This window comes from Hemibagrus wyckioides, linkage group LG29, assembly GCF_019097595.1.
Source record: "Hemibagrus wyckioides isolate EC202008001 linkage group LG29, SWU_Hwy_1.0, whole genome shotgun sequence".
NCBI classification, from domain to species: Eukaryota; Metazoa; Chordata; class Actinopteri; order Siluriformes; family Bagridae; genus Hemibagrus; species Hemibagrus wyckioides.
Window position 1 is genome coordinate 17,457,337 of NC_080738.1, and position 19,371 is coordinate 17,476,707.

The 19,371-nt window shown below is 41.2% G+C and overlaps 1 protein-coding gene across 1 annotated transcript; it reads left to right on the forward strand.

The window, feature by feature from the left end:
- Positions 1-3,114: 3,114 nt before the first annotated feature.
- smox (spermine oxidase) lies at positions 3,115-18,253 on the forward strand. The gene is made up of 7 exons (XM_058384437.1): positions 3,115-3,271; positions 6,894-7,128; positions 7,301-7,527; positions 10,800-10,973; positions 11,767-12,466; positions 13,403-13,563; positions 17,844-18,253. Exons 2-7 carry the CDS (start codon positions 6,921-6,923, stop codon positions 17,988-17,990), a joined length of 1,617 nt encoding a protein of 538 aa, XP_058240420.1. The 5' UTR covers positions 3,115-3,271; positions 6,894-6,920; the 3' UTR covers positions 17,991-18,253.
- Positions 18,254-19,371: the final 1,118 nt, after the last annotated feature.

The following is a 19,371-nucleotide window of genomic DNA, read 5'->3' on the forward strand; positions in this document are numbered from 1 at the left end:
ACAACAAACAAACAATGACACCACCAGCAGCAGTGTTGCTGCTGTTTGGTGTTTTTCCCGCTGGTCCTCATTCACACCCTGAAAACCCTTCCAAATTCCGACGTCAGCGCTAGATTGTGGGAATGTAGCATGAACCCTGTTAGCCTCTGATGGGAGCAGAAAGCTTCTTCTGTTTGACGCCAGTCACATAGACCACACATTGTGGATCCAGCGAGCTCCGGCTCCATCTCCTCTACGCAGCAGGGTCGGACCTGGCTCTCGGCCTCGGCTCCACAAAAGAAAAGGGAAATAAAGCGTCTTTTCATTCAGGAGAGGTAGACGTGAGCGCGGGAACTGCCCTGGAAACGCTTCCAACCTCAGCTGGCCTTCACGCTCGTTAACAGAACACACCATTTAGCACTGACCCCGGCGCTCTTGTCAAGCTTTGGCGAGGAAAGACATTTGAATAGGGGTGAAAATTAGTGATAACTGCTAACAGACGAATTCTAATAACGAAAACATGTTTTGTTTGGTGGATCTGGAATTTTAAACTCTGATCAGTCGAACAAAACTTTAACCTACTGGTTAAGTTTAGATGTGGAAAAATTAGCTTCGTTAATTATATATATATATATATGTATATATATAACCCTAAAAATCGTTCATGCCATTTTGAAAAATCATTAGCTAGATATATAACATGTTTCACTAGTTTTTAAATCACTGAAACAAACAAAAATGTTGTTGACATGGCGACAGAAGTTAAAATTAAGGTCTAAGACTTGCTAGTTTAACACTCTTGCGGCTAATCCTGGGCCAATTGTCGGCGTGAACTTCAACAACTAGCAACGGTCGCGTGTCACAGTAAACAGTCGGTTTTGTTTAGTGCAAACATTTAGTGAGCTGAGAATGAATCACCTTTTCCTGGACAGGACACAGTTTTAGGCCATGCCCCCTTTTTCCATGAAAGGGAAGGATGTACTGTATGTTTTAATGTGTACTTTTTCTTTCTAACCTCTGTGTCATCCCTCGTTTCCTCTCCTCCTTAAGAAATTCCTGTCATTCTGCTGGCTCACTTGCTCGTCCTCACTCGAGGCTGCATTTTCCTGGCACAACATCTGGCGAGAACTCAGCAGGCTGCATGCACCTGTTCGTTAGTCTGAACTATGTTTTGTTTTGCTAGCATCAAGCTAGCCTGCTAACATTAGTAATCATTGGTTCAAGAAGTATTTACTTTTGCAAATCAGTCATTAAAGTTGATTAAATCTAAAGGAAATACGATTATAAACCTGTATGAAGCAGCGTGGTGTTTTATTTACTTGCGACTGTGTTAGTGGCAAATTTTCAACTCGGGATCTGAGTTTTCTTCGCTTCTTTGTTGTTTTTTCTCCTTATATTATAACTTTAGTGAATACAGCTTAAAAACTAGCCTTATTATCTGGCTAGCTAGCTGAATATATTAGCAGCATTCTTTCAGGTAATTCCATCAACTTTGCAAGCTACATCCAGATTCCTTCCAAACATCAAGATTAAGATGGTTTAAGTTAATCTCAAGCATCTAGAGTTTAGTCCTTTTCTCATATTTTAGCTAGCTATGGACATTCTTGTGTTTTTATTCTCTAGCCTTAGCTAGCCATGTTAGCAAATATTCTCTAATGTTAGATGGCTTGCTCAGTTTGGAATGTTTCTCTAACATTAGCTTGTTCGCTCAGTTCCGGAAACTTCTCCAACATTACCTTGCTTTTATTCTTGTCTTTCATTAGGAGATTTTCTCTCTCTAGCTCAGCTAGCTAGTTTGTCTCTAAGTTAGCCGTCTTTCTTTAGGGAGTTTTCTCAGCTTTGTAGATAGATCAGTTAGGATTCAGTTAATTAGCTAACAAGCTATTAGTGTGAGTTTCTTTGCAAACTGTCTTTTGTTAATTTGATTTTCTGGTGAAATTCTCTTCCTTTTTTTCTGTTAGCTAGCACTTTAGATCTTTTCCTGTTCATGTTCCTCATTAATTTCACAGTTTTTCTGTAGAAAACTGTATAAGGTCTGTGCTGTTTTTTTTTCCCTCGTAGAACTCTGTATTTGTGTTAGATGTTTGTCTCTATGTGTTAGATGTGTGCCTCTATGTAATTTGCTTCTTCCTGTCTGTATTCGCTAAAAGTTCTGAATCTTGATAAAGCGTCCCGGATGTGTTGCTAAACGCTGATAACGTCCCAAAGGCTGTTTTCACCGTCAGCCAATCACAAAGTTTCCCTTGTTCTTGAGGTCTTAGGATGAATTTTAAGCTGAAGATTGGAATCTAGACGTCTTGGTAACGTTAAAAACAGGACACACAGGGAAAGGTTTGCTTTTGGTTGTGTGGAAGTGTGAAGAGTTTGTAGTGAAAATAAAGCTGGGATGCTGAGCAACGATTGCTGTGGGAGGATCGGCTTCAGGGAGGAACATGGAACCGAAGGAGATGAGCTAAAATAAACATTTTATTTATTTATTTTACATTTTATAACTGATTAAGCTTTATCTCCATCTGTAATGTTCTTAAACAGAAATAAAATCCTTACCTAAGCACAAAGCATTTTGATATAATATTCACCTAAATATTTAAAAATATAAAAGCAATTATATATTACAATGTAGTGACATAAATTCAAAAATAAAGTCAAAACGAATTGGAGTTTCTAGAAGTTTCTAGAGTTTCTAGTTTCTTTTTTTTTTTGTTACACAGACAGGTCTATATTTTTAACAGACTTAATTTCATTGCTGTAAATAAATCTCTGGAATAATAAACATGAAATGTGTGGTTCTTGTTATTTAATATATACATTTTAATATATATATATATATTTATTTATTTATTTTTATTTTAACAATTTCTTTTTGTTTCTTTGTTTAATAAAGAGTTTACCACGTTCTTTGCTTGCAGGTTTTTATTTATTTATTTATTTATTTATTTTAGTAGCTTGTGTGGCAAAAAAAGGGCAAAAGAAATTAAAAAATATATACTGTATATATCTTATTAAAATCCCGCCTTTTGCACTGTGATTGGCCAATAGTTCAACAACGCCGTCCAATCGACTCCCCACGCCTTCGTAGCCAATCGCAGCGCAGGAGGCGGGACTCTTCAACCGAGGCCCACGCAAGGGGGCGTGGTTTATGTGAGTCGGAGTGGCAGGAGGAGGAGGAGGAAGAACTGGCCGCGGCTGGTTCTCCCGCACATAAACACCCGAGTCTGCGGGAAAGGAAAAAAATACACAAAAGAAGAGCAGTGCATCTGATATACACTCTCACATCCAACCAGGAGTGCAGGTAATGAGCCTTCATCACACCTCTAACTGGGTTTTGGGTTATTATTTTGTACATTTGTGTATTTTTCAGTATACTACATGTGAGTTGAGGAGAAAAAATGTGGTGAATTTTTGGGAAAAAAGAGAAAAGAAAAAGATGAAAAGGTTCCTGTGCGTTTCGGAGGTCTTTATATCTGTACTACAAGACTAAATGTCACTGTGTCCTTTAATTCACGGGATATATTTAAAGCCTGATTTCCTTGTTTTTCTGTCTTTTTTCCTTCTTGTGTTGATTATTAACGCAGCGGTTTGTGAGATATTATTATATTGCCATATTTTCACCTGCATCTCATCTCCAGATGCGCGGCTGCAGCTGTGCGCTTTCTCTTTAATGCGCCAAATGAAAAAGTCATGAAAAAAAGTCAGATCGTTATTATATACCAGGTCGGATTTAACCCTGTGTCTGTGTATGTGTATAACAATAATAATAACAATAATAATAATAACACTTCTCTCCGAGCTCACTCGGTCCTGGTTGTTCCAGGAGCTCCTACGTGGCACTGCTGATTGTCTAACTCAAGTTTCTTCTTCTTCACCACTCTCACCATTCAAAAGACAGACAGGGGACAAAGAAAAGCTTTGGATTGTCCTGAGAGAAAAAAAGAGAGCCCTGAATGAAAAACTTGAGGGTTGAATCGGATAATATTTCCTTTATCTTCCTTTATCACTGGAAAAAAAAGATGAACCTTCGGACATCTAATCTCACTTCCACATGGTTTCACCATCAAGACCGCACAGTCGATATCATAGAACAGTTCAGAAAACACACTAAATGTTTTAATCATAAAAACACGCTTTGTCTTCGTACAGTATTTAAAAACTTTAAGTAAACGTTTGTTCTATTCTTTTTTCATCTGTGCTTGCTTTGAAATATTCCGTAAAGTCTAATTTTGACATTTCGAAATCACAAAACGCTGTTTCAAGTGTGGTTGCTAGGCAACAGGGAGATGCCTTAGCTAGCTAACGACTCAAACGCAAGCACGTGGTTAAATAGTTTAGACAAACAAAATTTGAATAGCCCGAAAAACAAAAAAAAAAAAAGAAATAACCAATGACAGAAATATCAACGTTTCCGTCCGAAAGATTGGTTTGTTAACTATAATTACAATGTAGTTAAAAAAAAAAAAAACAATAAAAATATCACAGCACAACTTGAGTCAAGTAAAGTCTTTACTTTTACTATTAAGGCTTAGCATACATGCTTTCCCTGTTGCCTAGCAACAGCGTTCTCACAGTGTTTCCCTTTTAACCGTTTGTATTTTTAGCTTTGGATCTTTTTGCTATATACACGAGTCTGTGTGTGAGTCGTTGCCTTAGAAAGGCCACTAGCGTCAGAGCTTCCGCGACAGAAAATCAATCAACACCTTCGGACCAATCGAGAAACATAAATGAGTAATATAAAAAAAAAACAAAGAGTTGTTATGTATGAGGTTAAGGTCAGGGGAAAAAAAACATTCTGTGTTTTCTGGGAAGTGCTTTCGATTCGAGATCCGGTCAGCGAGTACCAGCGAGATAGCCTTGTGAAAAAAGATAACCACTCGATGGAGGATGTAAGCTTGGCGTTTCTAGGTCGTGATGAAGCCCTGTCGTCGAAACGTTCGCTCCTCCCCCCCGTCTACCAGCTGCCTCCTTAATCTCTATCCAAGAGCAGAGGCATGTGTTGTGCTTGTTTTCCAGCCACAGGAATAACGTGCTGACATCAGCGCCGAGGATCAGTGTTTGCCCAGTCTGTACTCTACAGATAAAGAGAGCACTGATTCCGGATCATTCCACGAAATTGACACACTTCTTATCCCAGGCGTGACATGCTTGTGTTGTCTTACTAAGCGAAGATGATATGGGTAGAAGAAGTACAATGATGTCTCTAATGTTATCAGGATTCGGTTCAATATCTATCACTTAAGCGCCGCCTCCTAGCACTAGATGAAGGATGATGACATTTTTTGATATAAAACCTATATAATGGTAGACTTGAAGGAACTGATAATAAATGATACCCAGCATGATGTGAGCAGGGATATGTGGTTAATTTTGATTCCAGATAGTCTTTAGCACTCATTATTTCAATTTTTATCATATAATTCTGAATAATTAAAGCCACCAATCGATTAAAACGAGCTGAATGTCATTTGAAGAAAGGATAACGAAGACATACGTTAGCTAGATCAACAGTGTTAAAAATCCAGCACTGGTTATGTTTTAGAAAAGTTTTTTTTCTCTGAGGCCTGTTTGTGTCTCAGTGCTTATTGTGAGACTTTCACTTCTCAGCAGCATCCACATTTACAGGAAGTAGAGCAGGAAGTGATGGTTCTTTATCCTTTTTCATCACTGATGCTTCATCATTTTTCTCGGCAAGTCTGGTTGCGACACACGTTCCTTTACAGCTGAAAGTCTTAAGCCACATCCTCAGCGTCTCTGCTCAGTTCAGCAAAACTTTTCTGTCTTTGTTGGCCATGCAACAGCATCTGCACAGGAACTGCACATGACACGGATGTTGTGCATCAGTTCCCTCTGTGTCACATCTGGTTCTCGTTTGAGGAGACGAGCTTGCTGACACCGGGTTTGGTTTTCAGCTGCTTTTTTTAATTGGGCCCTGGAGTCATTTGGTTTGGCATGAAATCCTGAGTAACCAAAAATAATTTTCTACCAGTTTGAACATTTTACTCACCCTAGTTCTGCCCTGTCACACAACAACTTCCAACTAGTCTTGAATTGCCACTTGTAAGTCTGTTTCCGGATCTTTTCTTGAGTTAGATATTTCTAAATTCTTATTAATTTTTGCAAACATACCTGTAAATTAAAGGAGAATAAAAAATAGCACACAAAAGGTAGAATATCATGTTTCTCTGTAGGAGACCTGGCTATTTAAAAACACATGAATGTTAAGTACAATGCACAAATCAACCCAGTGTTCAAGCTCTGATTATACACCGTTTAAATCTGTGTTGGTTCTGCCGTCAGTGCTGCTTTATTCCCACAGGAAAAGCTTCATGAATCTTTTGTCTGTCAGCTGGTTTCTTTTGTCCGGCAGAAGAAAGCGTTGTAATGACACGTTCCCAGGCTTGTCTCAGGGGTGTATGTGCTGGTAATGTAGTACCTTTGGGTAAAAGCAGTGCTCCATCTGCAGTGTTTAACAGAAAAGTATAAACCTCTTCAGACTCCTAATGAAAGGGAAGTGTATTCCCAGAGCTCTGTTTAGTCTATCAGGTAATAGCAGCCTTTCCAGCTGCCCCTGTAATAACACAATTAGAACCTCTGCTTTTTTGGTCTCCAGCATCTCCCTCTGCTTCCTCTGCCTGCTTTATGTCAGGTGTGCCGCTTCCATTCGGCTCCATTGAAGCGAGCGTGTTTATACACACAGAGATTTTCATTTGAATAAACACGGACACTTCTGTAAAGTCCTGAGCATATCATCATTTACACATTTAGAGTCCTGTTGCTAAACTACACAGACACACGTTAGTCCTGGTGATTGTAAAAAAAAAGTCTGCAGAAGCTTTTTTACTTTCTTGACCCCCTGAAAGGCAAGCGAAGTCACAGTGAAGTCTGCTTTTAACCTTTCGGATGTCCTTTCCGTCCGGCAGGTCTTTTAGAAGAGGAGCTTGGACGGCATGCAAAGTTGTGAAATATCTTCGGACAGCACAGATGATCCTCTCAGTAGCGGCTTACGCAGGCATCACCAACCGCGAATAGTAGTTATCGGCGCGGGCTTGGCCGGCCTGGCAGCCACCCAAACCCTCTTGGAGAACGGCTTCACAAATGTCACAGTGCTAGAGGCCTCGGACTGCATCGGAGGCAGAGTGCAAAGCGTTCAATTCGGTGAGGCGTTAAATTTACCCTTCAGAAAAATGACCTTAAAAAGAGCTTGCTTTCACAGAAATGCTGTGCTTGTTGTGTTTCTCAGGAGAAATCCTTTCACACAGTCTCTTACGTAACCATTTCAACAATCTCCTTCTGACTCTTTTTCTCTTCCCATTTTTGTCGCTTTCAGATAAAGCTACTTTGGAACTAGGAGCCACCTGGATCCATGGCGCTAATGGGAACCCCATCTACCACCTGGCTGAGGATAATGGGCTTCTGGAACACACCACTGAGGATGAGCGCAGTGTGGGCCGCATCAGCCTCTACGCCAAGAACGGTGTGGCCCACTACCAGACGAACAGTGGCAAGCGTATCCCCAAGGACCTGGTGGAGGAGTTCAGTGACTTGTACAATGAGGTATGAGAGCTCTGGGATTTGGTGTGGAGAGTTCTTTTGTATTTATAATCCCATGCAGTTCAGTTCAGTCCATGAGTACATGCGAATGAAGGATAAGCAAGTCACTCCCAAGCTCTTAAGTGGAGAATGGGGTCACAGAGTCCATGTCCAGAATTTGAGCCAAGTCCTGAAGAACAGTTTCTAAATTCTCAAACCACAGAGTACATTTCAGTCCCAAAATCCAGAACTGTAGAGTTGAGCCGAGTCCAGACTTCCAGACTTTCGAGTCTGAGTAAAGTCTGTAGTCTGAATCCATGAAGTTCAAACTGATTCCAAACTGGAGGTTCAAGCAATAGAGTCTGAATCGATTCAGGAGTCCCAAGCTATAGAATCTGAATTGAGTCATGATGTCAAGCAGGTGAATCTGAATTGAGTCAAGCTTTCCAAGCAGTAGAGTCTGAATTGAATCAAGAGTTTCAAGCTGTAGGGCCTGAATCGGTTCAAGCTTTCCAAGCTGTAGAGAATGACTTGATTTAAGCCTACCAAGCTGTAGAATCTGACTTGAGTCAAGAGTCTTCAGCTAGAGAGCCTGAATCAAGCCAAAAATCCGAAGCTCTAGAGTTCAGAATCTCTTGTCACAAAGTCTCAGTCAAGTCCAACGTCCCATGACAAGTTGTCAAGGTCAGAGTACCAAGTCCAAGTTATTGACATTGAATTAAAAAAAGAGATAAACTGAAGAATCTTGGAATGGATTTGTGTTATTGTGTTTTGACAGAAAGTCACATGGTGAATGACGGCAAATAGGTTACCTAATTATTTAGAGGATCTGTAGTGGCAGATTGCAACATCAAGCTGCTAGTTTGTGTGTATGTGTTTAACCACAGGAAGTTGTAACCCTTGGTAATGCGTGTTTGGACACGTTTAGTATGCTGACGTGATAGGTGTTTTTGCTAAGCATCTTTGGGTTGCATGTTTATGTGTATAATCGGTTTTGAGCTTCAGATATCAGCAGTGCTGAGTGTGGCACTGTGTGGTTCAGTCTCATGACTGCACTCTCACGTGAGGAGCTTTTTCTTCCCGGCTTCTGAAGAACGCTGTCAAAGCTCATGAGTAAAGTTCACTTTCTGAGGCAGTTACCTCACCTGACCTATATCTCCATTTTCAGTTCCTCTCTCTCTCTCTCTGTCTGCTGTCTGTCAGCTCAGGTGTGTATTCAGCAACTCGTCCATACAAGAAAATTCTCCACAGATCAACTGTTACACTACGCTAATGCATTCCATCCACACGGCTAGCGACTTCAGTGCTCTGTGTGATTTGGACTGAATTTCATCTCCATGATGTAACTGTATCAACCTCTGCCTTATCTCTGTCCTCCCTTTTCCTTCTCTCCATGTGTTCTTTCCTTTTTCCTCTTTGCTTTTTTGTTTTTCTCTTCCCTCCCTGCCCATATTCCATCCACTATTTCTGTCTTTCTTTCTTTTGACCCTTATTCCTTTGTTTTGTCCCTTTTCTTTTATTCTTTCATTTTTGTTCCATCCCTCATCCCTCTTGTTCTTCTAAGGATTTTTTTTTTAATTAATTAATTTTTTTTTTTCAAACATCCGGGCCCTTTTGGGGATCTTAACATGCTCAAAAACGCATGAAATTCAGCAGACAGGTTGGAATCTGCGGCCATTAGGAGGTCAGTGTGACTCGGCCCTGGGCGTGGCACACACCCGTCACAGCGCCCCCTGGAAAATCTTGCTGCATAGCTGATACACACTTGCACGTATCCATGTAAAACGTGGTACACACTTAGATCTCATTGAGGTGAACAACTTTCACATTGCTACAACCACCACCAAACCCAGGCTAATATGATCTCAAGACATTGATACAACCGCCACCAAACCCAGGCTAATATGATCTCAAGACATTGATACAACCGCCACCAAACCCAGGCTAATATGATCTCAAGACATTGATACAACCGCCACCAAACCCAGGCTAATATGATCTCAAGACATTGATACAACCGCCACCAAACCCAGGCTAATATGATCTCAAGACATTGATACAACCACCACCAAACCCAGGCTAATATGATCTCAAGACACTGATACAACCACCACCAAACCCAGGCTAATGTGATCTCAAGACACTGATACAACCACCACCAAACCCAGGCTAATGTGATCTCAAGACACTGATACAACCACCACCAAACCCAGGCTAATATGATCTCAAGACACTGATACAACCACCACCAAACCCAGGCTAATATGATCTCAAGACATTGATACAACCACCACCAAACCCAGGCTAATATGATCTCAACACATTGATGATGCAAAATTGTGAATGGATTTTTGATATCTCAAACGGTTCAGCCGTGAGGAGCCCTTAAACTTATGGCGAATAAAACGAAACAGGATGTGGCTAATTATTTCTGTGTACATTAAGTGATCTACATGAAACCTTAGGATTATGTTAAGCATAGAAAGCTGATCATACAGATATGACAGCTGTGAGTCTCAGTCATAGTGCCACCAACTGGCAGCAGGAAGTGTGTCACTTAGAAATCTAATGTTTTGTCCCTTCCTTTTACTTGATTTGGTTCAAAATCAGTCAGAATAATAGCAAGACATGGCTGATGTGAAATGGTGAAGGAATTTGTGATATTGTGAATGATGTTGCTATGGTGAGAATTTAAATAAGGACATAATAGAAGAAAATTAATGTTCTTATATCTTAACAGTGGAAAGTTCTAATGTTTCATAGAAAGAACAACTGGTTGTGAGTAAGTTTGCTTAGTTTCATGATTTTGTGATGCTCGCACGACTCACAACAAATTTTTACATTCATCAGTTCATTGACTAGACATGGCCTTGGCCTGACTCCTGCAGTACTAGACTATGTCCACTAGAAGCTCTTTCCCCTTTATTATTATTATTTTTTTTAAATATGGCTTCATGTTCACAATTTATATATACAGAGTCAACCAAAAAATGTATATACACTTCAAGAAAAGAAAAATAGTATGATATGTTATATTTATAATATTATTATATTATATTTATAATATACTTTTGTCCTTGTAAAGTTTAGAGGGAGAGTCAGTTTTCCCAAATTGTCACTTTTGTCCTTTTGGTATTTCCCCGTTAAATGCATGTGCCCACTGTGTCTGGTGCGCCTGTCTGGTCGGCGATGGCACCATTGCTTGGACCCAATCATCGTTGCTTGCAACTATATTCTTTCTTGTTACTTTTTGTCTAGCTTTCCTTCTATCTTCCTTTCCTGCCTCTCTCTCTCAGGTGTATGAGCTGACTCAGGAGTTTTTCCAGAATGGAAAGCCAGTGGGCGCTGAGACGAAGAACAGTGTGGGTATCTTCACACGTGACCTGGTGCGCAAGAAGATCACGGTGGACCCTGACGACTCTGAAAGCATCAAGAAGCTGAAGCTGTCCATGCTACAGCAGTACCTCAAGGTGCAGTGAAGCCTCTCATCTGTTTTCTTTTCTCAGTCACGTGATCCTTATGACACGTCAGAACACCTCTGTAACTCTCAGCCTCACTGATCATAACTGGAGTCATAGTTCTCTATTGGATGTCTGTAAGCGTGACAGACAGAGAGACAGTCAGAGGGAATGTCAGGAGTCATATGACCTGCTCTCTCTTTCTCTTTCTCTTTCTCTCTATGTCTAATGCAGTATGAACTAGTTTAGACTGGAAAGACATATTTACATGGTTAGGATGAGCCTCCCTGAAACTCTGCTGCACCTCATGCTCTGATGTGTCCTCTTGCGTATTTGTCTCTGTCTCCTTTGTCTTCAGAGCACAACGCCTCCATACAAGTAGAGGAACTCTAACTAAAAATAGAGGAACAGAAAGAGGAAATGATTACACAAAGATTTCACAGATGATGCCAGGGAGAATCTGTTCTCCATAACCTGGACATCTCACATCATATCTGTCCATGTGGGGCTGAGATTAGTCCAGCTTCGGCATTCGCAGTCCAAAAAGTGTCCATGTGGGAATAGTCTTCAAAAAATACCTTTGTAGTCACACTGGAGGACACTGGAGACTCATTTCATAAATGTTACATAAGCACTTCCTTAAACATGTTCTTTCCGTTTGGATTATTAGCGTCTGTGACTGCTAAGAGCCTGTGAGGGAGCTGTTGCTATAGAAACAATAAGGTGTTAGAACGAACGTGTTGATATACACCTGCGATTTCTTGTAAACTTTGTTGTTCTATTGTTGTTGGTCTTGTTGTTTCAGGTGGAAAGCTGTGAAAGCAGCTCCGCCAGCATGGACGAAGTGTCCCTGAGCGAGTTCGGGGAGTGGACCGAGATCCCCGGCGCTCACCACGTCATCCCCGGTGGCTTCATTAAAGTGGTTGAGCTGCTGGCCCAGGACATTCCGAGCCGTGTGCTGCACCTGGGAAAACCCGTCCGCCGCATCCACTGGAATTACAGCGCTCAGGACGCCGAGGGTGAAGCTGACCAAGCTGACCACAACCAGGATCAGCGACCTGGCCTAGCTCCGGTGCGTGTTGAGTGCGAGGACGGCGAGTGGTTCCTCGCCGATCATGTGATCTTTACAGCTTCGTTGGGCGTCTTAAAGAAATCTCACGAGATGCTCTTCTCTCCAAGCCTGCCCCTGGACAAGGCCCTGTCCATCCAGAAGCTGGGCATCAGCACCACGGATAAGATCTTCCTGGAGTTCTCCGAGCCCTTTTGGAGTCCCGAGTGCAACAGCATCCAGTTCGTCTGGGAGGACGAGGCACACCTGGAGAGCCTGGCTTACCCGGAAGAGCTCTGGTACCGCAAAATCTGCAGCTTCGATGTGCTTTACCCGCCCGAGCGCTACGGCCACATGCTGAGCGGCTGGATCTGTGGAGACGAGGCGCTGCTCATGGAGAGCTGCGATGACGAAACCGTGGCCGAGATGTGCACCGAGCTGCTCCGCAAGTTCACAGGTCAGGCAAGGGGGTGGGGCTTCAGATCATTCTGTTATTGAATATTTATGATCTTAGGATGGAACAAATAGTAAATGGTAATGTCTTTTTTTGTAATCACAATCAGCTCACTAAACATGATTAGTGGTCAGCACCGTGACACACCACATACCCATTACTCATTATCCTGTAAATGCACAATGACTCATCGAGTCACACAGTATGACATCACACCTCAGTGCCTGGATGTGCTTTAACCTGGAGCCGCCCACCATTTTTTCCCCTGGCGAGTGAACCGAGTCCATTCTTCACTACTCTTGAGGTTTGGCTCACCTGCGCGTACGTTATGCAATCATCATGGCTGTCTGGCGTGTCCAGTTGTGTTATTGTTCTCAGCTTTGGTGTTATTCAGATATGTTCCTGAACATAGGTGTGGATTGAATGTGTGGATTAACCTTCGTGACTCACAGCTGCCTTGGGGTGGATCTGTGAAAAACCTGTTCCTCAAGGACAGGAGATCACTGAGATCACTTTTTTGAAGTGCAGAGCAAACAGAGTTAAAGCTCAAACTTTTGATGAATCCATGAAGTTCTTTTACAAACTATTTAAACTATTAGATTTGCCTGTTTATTAGAAACAGAAAGAGAGAATCTACCAGGATTCAGTGGATCTGCCTGGTCATTTTTTTCTATCAAATCATTTTCTTTACTCCTCAGTCGTGTTTTATTCTTTCATCTTGCATGAGGCATAAAATCCACCACTTTCCACTCCTCTTCTGTCACTGTTTCCATTCACAAAGCTAGCAGACGCCCTGCCTGTTTCCTCGTCCGTGATCCTACTCTGGCCTCAGTTCAGAGCGAAGCACCATCCCATATGCCAAATCGCCATAACAACGTTTACTCTCTTGTTCTGCTAATCTTATGTTCTCCTGATTTTCTTCCCTCTTGTTTCTTGCAGGGAACCAGAACATTCCAAAGCCACGGCGGATCCTGCGCTCGTCGTGGGGCAGTAACCCCTACATCAGGGGCTCGTACTCCTTCACCCGCGTGGGCTCCAGCGGGGCAGACTTCGAGAGGCTGGCTGAACCCCTGCCCTACACCAAGAGCTCCAAGGCTCCGGTGAGAGATGCAAAGACTTTTCTTACTGATCCACTCAAAAGATTTGCAGGAAGTCTGGAAACTGTATTAGTCTGCAGCTAAGAGTACAGATTATTAGCCTGCACCTAGAGTTACAGATTATTAGTCTGCAACTAGAGTTACAGAGTATTAGCCTGCACCTAGATTTACAGATTATTAGCCTGCACCTGGAGTTACAGAGTATTAGCCTGCACCTAGAGTTTATTAGCCTGCACCTAGAGTTACAGATTATTGGCCTGCACCTAGAGTTACAGATTATTGGCCTGCACCTAGAGTTACAGAGCTTGCACCTAGAGTTACAGATTATTAGCCTGCACCTAGAGTTACAGAGTATTAGCCTGCACCTAGAGTTACAGAGCCTGTACCTAGAGTTACAGAGTATTAGCCTGCACCTAGATTTACAGATTATTAGCCTGCACCTGGAGTTACAGAGTATTAGCCTGCACCTAGAGTTTATTAGCCTGCACCTAGAGTTACGGATTATTAGTCTGCAACTAGAGTTACAGTGCTTGCACCTAGAGTTACAGATTATTAGCCTGCACCTAGAGTTACAGATTATTAGTCTGCACCTAGAGTTACAGATTATAGGCCTGCACCTAGAGTTACAGATTATTAGCCTGCACCTAGAGTTATAGATTATTAGCCTGCACCTAGAGTTACAGATTATTAGCCTGCACCTAGAGTTACAGATTATTGGCCTGCACCTAGAGTTACAGATTATTAGCCTGTACCTAGAGTTACAGATTATTAGCCTGTACCTAGAGTTACAGATTATTAGCCTGCACCTAGAGTTACAGAGCCTGCACCTAGAGTTACAGATTATTAGCCTGCACCTAGAGTTACAGATTATTAGCCTGCACCTAGAGTTACAGAGCCTGCACCTAGAGTTATAGATTATTAGCCTGCACCTAGAGTTATAGATTATTAGCCGGCACCTAGAGTTACAGATTATTAGCCTGCACCTAGAGTTACAGAGCCTGTACCTAGAGTTACAGAGCCTGCACCTAGAGTTACAGGATATTAGTCTGTACCTAGAGTTACAGATTATTAGCCTGCACCTAGAGTTACAGATTATTAGCCTGCACCTAGAGTTACAGATTATTAGTCTGCACCTAGAGTTACAGATTATTAGCCTGCACCTAGAGTTACAGATTATTAGCCTGTACCTAGAGTTACAGATTATTAGCCTGTATCTATAGTTATATATTATTAGCCTGCACCTAGAGTTACAGATTATTAGCCTGCACCTAGAGTTACAGATTATTAGCCTGTACCTAGAGTTACAGATTATTAGCCTGTATCTATAGTTATATATTATTAGCCTGCACCTAGAGTTACAGAGCCTGCACCTAGAGTTACAGATTATTAGCCTGTACCTAGAGTTACAGAGCCTGCACCTAGAGTTACAGATTATTAGCCTGTACCTAGAGTTATAGATTATTAGCCTGCACCTAGAGTTACAGATTATTAGCCTGTACCTAGAGTTATAGATTATTAGCCTGCACCTAGAGTTACAGATTATTAGCCTGCACCTAGAGTTACAGATTATTAGCCTGCACCTAGAGTTACAGATTATTAATCTGCACCTAGAGTTACAGATTATTAGCCTGCACCTAGAGTTACAGATTATTAGCCTGTACCTAGAGTTACAGATTATTAGCCTGTATCTATAGTTATATATTATTAGCCTGCACCTAGAGTTACAGAGCCTGCACCTAGAGTTACAGATTATTAGCCTGCACCTAGAGTTACAGAGCCTGCACCTAGAGTTACAGATTATTAGCCTGTACCTAGAGTTACAGATTATTAGTCTGCACCTAGAGTTACAGATTATTAACCTGCACCTAGACTTACAGATTATTAACCTCACCTAGAGTTACAGATTATTAACCTGCAACTAGAGTTACAGATTATTAGCCTGCACCTAGAGTTACAGATTATTAGTCTGCACCTAGAGTTACAGATTATTAACCTGCACCTAGAGTTACAGATTATTAACCTGCACATAGAGTTACAGAGGCTGCACCTAGAGTTACAGATTATTAGCCTGTACCTAGAGTTACAGATTATTAGCCTGTACCTAGAGTTACAGATTATTAGCCTGTACCTATAGTTACATAGTATTAGCCTGTACCTAGAGTTACAGATTATTAGCCTGTACCTAGAGTTACAGAGCCTGCACCTAGAGTTACAGATTATTAACCTGTACCTAGAGTTACAGATTATTAGCCTGCAGCTAGAGTTACAGATTATTAGCCTGTACCTATAGTTACAGAGTATTAGCCTGCACCTAGAGTTATAGATTATTAGCCTGTACCTATAGTTACAGAGTATTAGCCTGCACCTAGAGTTATAGATTATTAGCCTGCACCTAGAGTTACAGATTATTAGCCTGTACCTAGAGTTATAGATTATTAGCCTGCACCTAGAGTTACAGATTATTAGCCTGTACCTAGAGTTACAGATTATTAGCCTGTACCTAGAGTTACAGATTATTAGCCTGTACCTAGAGTTACAGATTATTAGCCTGTACCTATAGTTACAGAGTATTAGCCTGCACCTAGAGTTACAGATTATTAGCCTGCAACTAGAGTTACAGATTATTAGCCTGTACCTAGAGTTACAGAGCCTGCACCCAGACTTACAGATTATTAACCTGCACCTAGAGTTACAGATTATTAACCTGCACATAGAGTTACAGAGCCTGCACCTAGAGTTACAGATTATTAACCTGTACCTAGAGTTACAGATTATTAGCCTGTACCTATAGTTACAGAGTATTAGCCTGTACCTAGAGTTACAGATTATTAGCCTGTGCCTAGAGTTACAGAGCCTGCACCTAGAGTTACAGATTATTAACCTGCACATAGAGTTACAGAGCCTGCACCTAGAGTTATAGATTATTAGCCTGCACCTAGAGTTACAGATTATTAGCCTGTACCTATAGTTACAGAGTATTAGCCTGCACCTAGAGTTACAGATTATTAGCCTGCACCTAGAGTTACAGATTATTAGCCTGTACCTAGAATTACAGATTATTAGCCTGCACCTAGAGTTACAGATTATTAGCCTGTACCTATAGTTACAGAGTATTAGCCTGCACCTAGAGTTACAGATTATTAGCCTGCACCTAGAGTTACAGATTATTAGCCTGTACCTAGAATTACAGATTATTAGCCTGCACCTAGAGTTACAGAACCTGCACCTAGAGTACAGATTATTAACCTGCACCTAGAGTTATAGATTATTAGCCTGCACCTAGAGTTACAGATTATTAGCCTGCACCTAGAGTTACAGAACCTGCACCTAGAGTACAGATTATTAACCTGCACCTAGAGTTATAGATTATTAGCCTGCACCTAGAGTTACAGATTATTAGCCTGTACCTAGAGTTACAGATTATTAGCTTTCACCTAGCTTGCACCTTTTTCTTATTCTCTTTTTCTTTCCTTCTGTTTTTCGTCCTCACTCTGACACGCTCATGCGCTAACAGGCAATTACAGGTCTGAAAGAACAACCTGCGCCTGCAGGAAAACCTGCGCTACAGACAGAAACCTTGAAGCGCAGGGCTGAAAATAACCTCCTCCTTCAGGCAGAAAATCTCACTCAGTTTTCTCAATTTAGCTAAAAATAGAACAAAAACTCTCAGTACAGAAGCTTCGATGTGTATGCAAATCTGTTCATGAATACGCATGATTATGCAAATTTCACATGCCCCTCCCCCTCCCCTGGTGTTTCATCAGAGCTTTAAGTACGTAATGTTCGAATGCGATGCGTCGTCATATCCGCAGCGATGCATTTAACGACATCGTGTTACCATAGCAACCACAATTCAGTTCCCTGGACACGTAGCTTCACTTCTCTGCCTAAAAAGGTGTCCAGGTTTCACATTATAACAGGTTTAAGCAGTGAAGAGTATTTTGCGATGTCACAAATATTAGCTCCGCCCCCTGACTATCATATTGAGAAGGTTTCTGTTTTGTATCAAACATCTAATCCAGGTTAAACGCTGAAATATCATGTTTTGAAATCTGATTGATCAGAAGGTGCTGATTTATTTTCTAGACCAGCAGCTCTGAGAGTAGTGCAGGTTCATACGACTGTGATGTGGCACAAATCTGTAGAAAATTTTAAAAAGATTTCCAGCTCCTCGTCATCTGAATATGGCCGAGTTGCTTGAACTTAAGTTTATTTACAATCGTAGAATCGACATTAAGTGTCAGATGAATTCTAACCCCATGTTATTGTCCACTCTCTCTTAGCCGTTGCAGGTGCTGTTTGCCGGTGAGGCCACACACAGGAAATATTATTCCACTACCCATGGTGCTTTGCTGTCTGGTCAGAGGGAGGCGAACCGTCTCATCGAGCTCTACCACGACGTCCTCAATGCAGAAACCACAAAAGCCTAATACCTAATAAAACGATGAATCAAACACACACCACTAACTCGTGACTTAAAAATGATAAACGATGATTTCTGTATTCTGTGTTTTAAAAAAAAATCGTAGGGGCATTAAACTAATAACAACAAAAAATCTTGTTTATACTGTACTTAGATTTACAGATATTTAGATATGACTGAGATGTACTGTACGCGGCCGCCCGAGTTCGCCGGCCGCCTCTGCTTCTTATTTTTCTCTGATTATTTTTCTCATTTTCTTTTTTTTTTTTTTTAAATCAATAACTTATACGTTTATAACACGTCTGTAATTTAACTTTTTGTAAGTGCCTTCTGTATTTAATGGTGTCCTTTCAAATGAAACACAGTGGCAAAGAATAAAGTGTTTATTAATGTGAAGAAAAGTACGGAGTCACTTTTTATTAACATTTGGCTTAGGAATGGAATTTGAGCTAATCATGTCGAGCTGTCAGGGGCATGGAGTTAGCATGTTAGCCTGGGTTAACTCCGGTTTCCTCCAACAGTCCAAAAACATGTACATTAAGTTAATTGGTAATTCTAAATTGTCCATAGGCGTGAGTGTGAGTGTGTGTGGTTGTCTGTCTATATGTGTGACCCTGTGATGGACTGGTGACCTGTCCAGGGTGTACCCCTGCCTTTCATCCAATGTGTGCTGGGATAGGCTCCAGCAGATCCCCGTGACCCTAATCAGGAATAAAGTGGGTATAGAAAATGAATGGATGGATGGATGTCGAGTCGTTGATCTGCAGCGCCGCCTGGTGGCAGGAGAAGCGAATTACATCTCAATACTGTGTATAAAGTTAAGGAGGGTTGAATGATTAATCGCTTAATTGAATTTTATGAGACCTAAAGCCATGACAAGGTGTTCTGTTTGTCTGCTCAAGGGAGTATTTTTGGTTTGAGGAGTGAGAAGGACACAAAATGGGGGAAAATGCTTTTTATTTGAATACCATTTCCTGCTTTTATATACATTTAGGGACTATGGTGACACAAAATCCAGGGAATAATTTAGTTGCTTATAATGATAAATTCTGCCAAAAAGAATATTAGGCTACTAAACTGTGTATATAAAAAAGGCGTCTTACTTTCTTTATTGTTTTATAGCGGCAGATCGCCAAGACCTGAGAGAATTATTTTATGAAGTCAAAAATGTTCACCGTTAATGTTTTGTGTGTGAATAAGATGTAAAGAATGTGAGACTCAATTTCCACTGTTACACAAACTTTTACTTCAAACAAACCGCTGTACCTGAAAATGTAAAATAACTTGTAAAATGACTTGTTGTACAGGACGTCTGTCTCAGACACATCCACCAAACCACAGGGGTTTGGAATAGAAACAGCAGAAAGCTTTTTATAAACTGTGTGTGT

Coding starts and splice junctions, on each gene's coding strand:
- smox (XM_058384437.1), top strand. CDS start 6,921: ATGCAAAGTTGTGAAATATCTTCGGACAGCACAGATGATCCTCTCAGT. Junction 7,528..10,799: donor TCAGTGACTTGTACAATGAG/GTATGAGAGCTC, acceptor TCTCTCTCTCAG/GTGTATGAGCTGACTCAGGA. Junction 13,564..17,843: donor CCAAGAGCTCCAAGGCTCCG/GTGAGAGATGCA, acceptor ACTCTCTCTTAG/CCGTTGCAGGTGCTGTTTGC.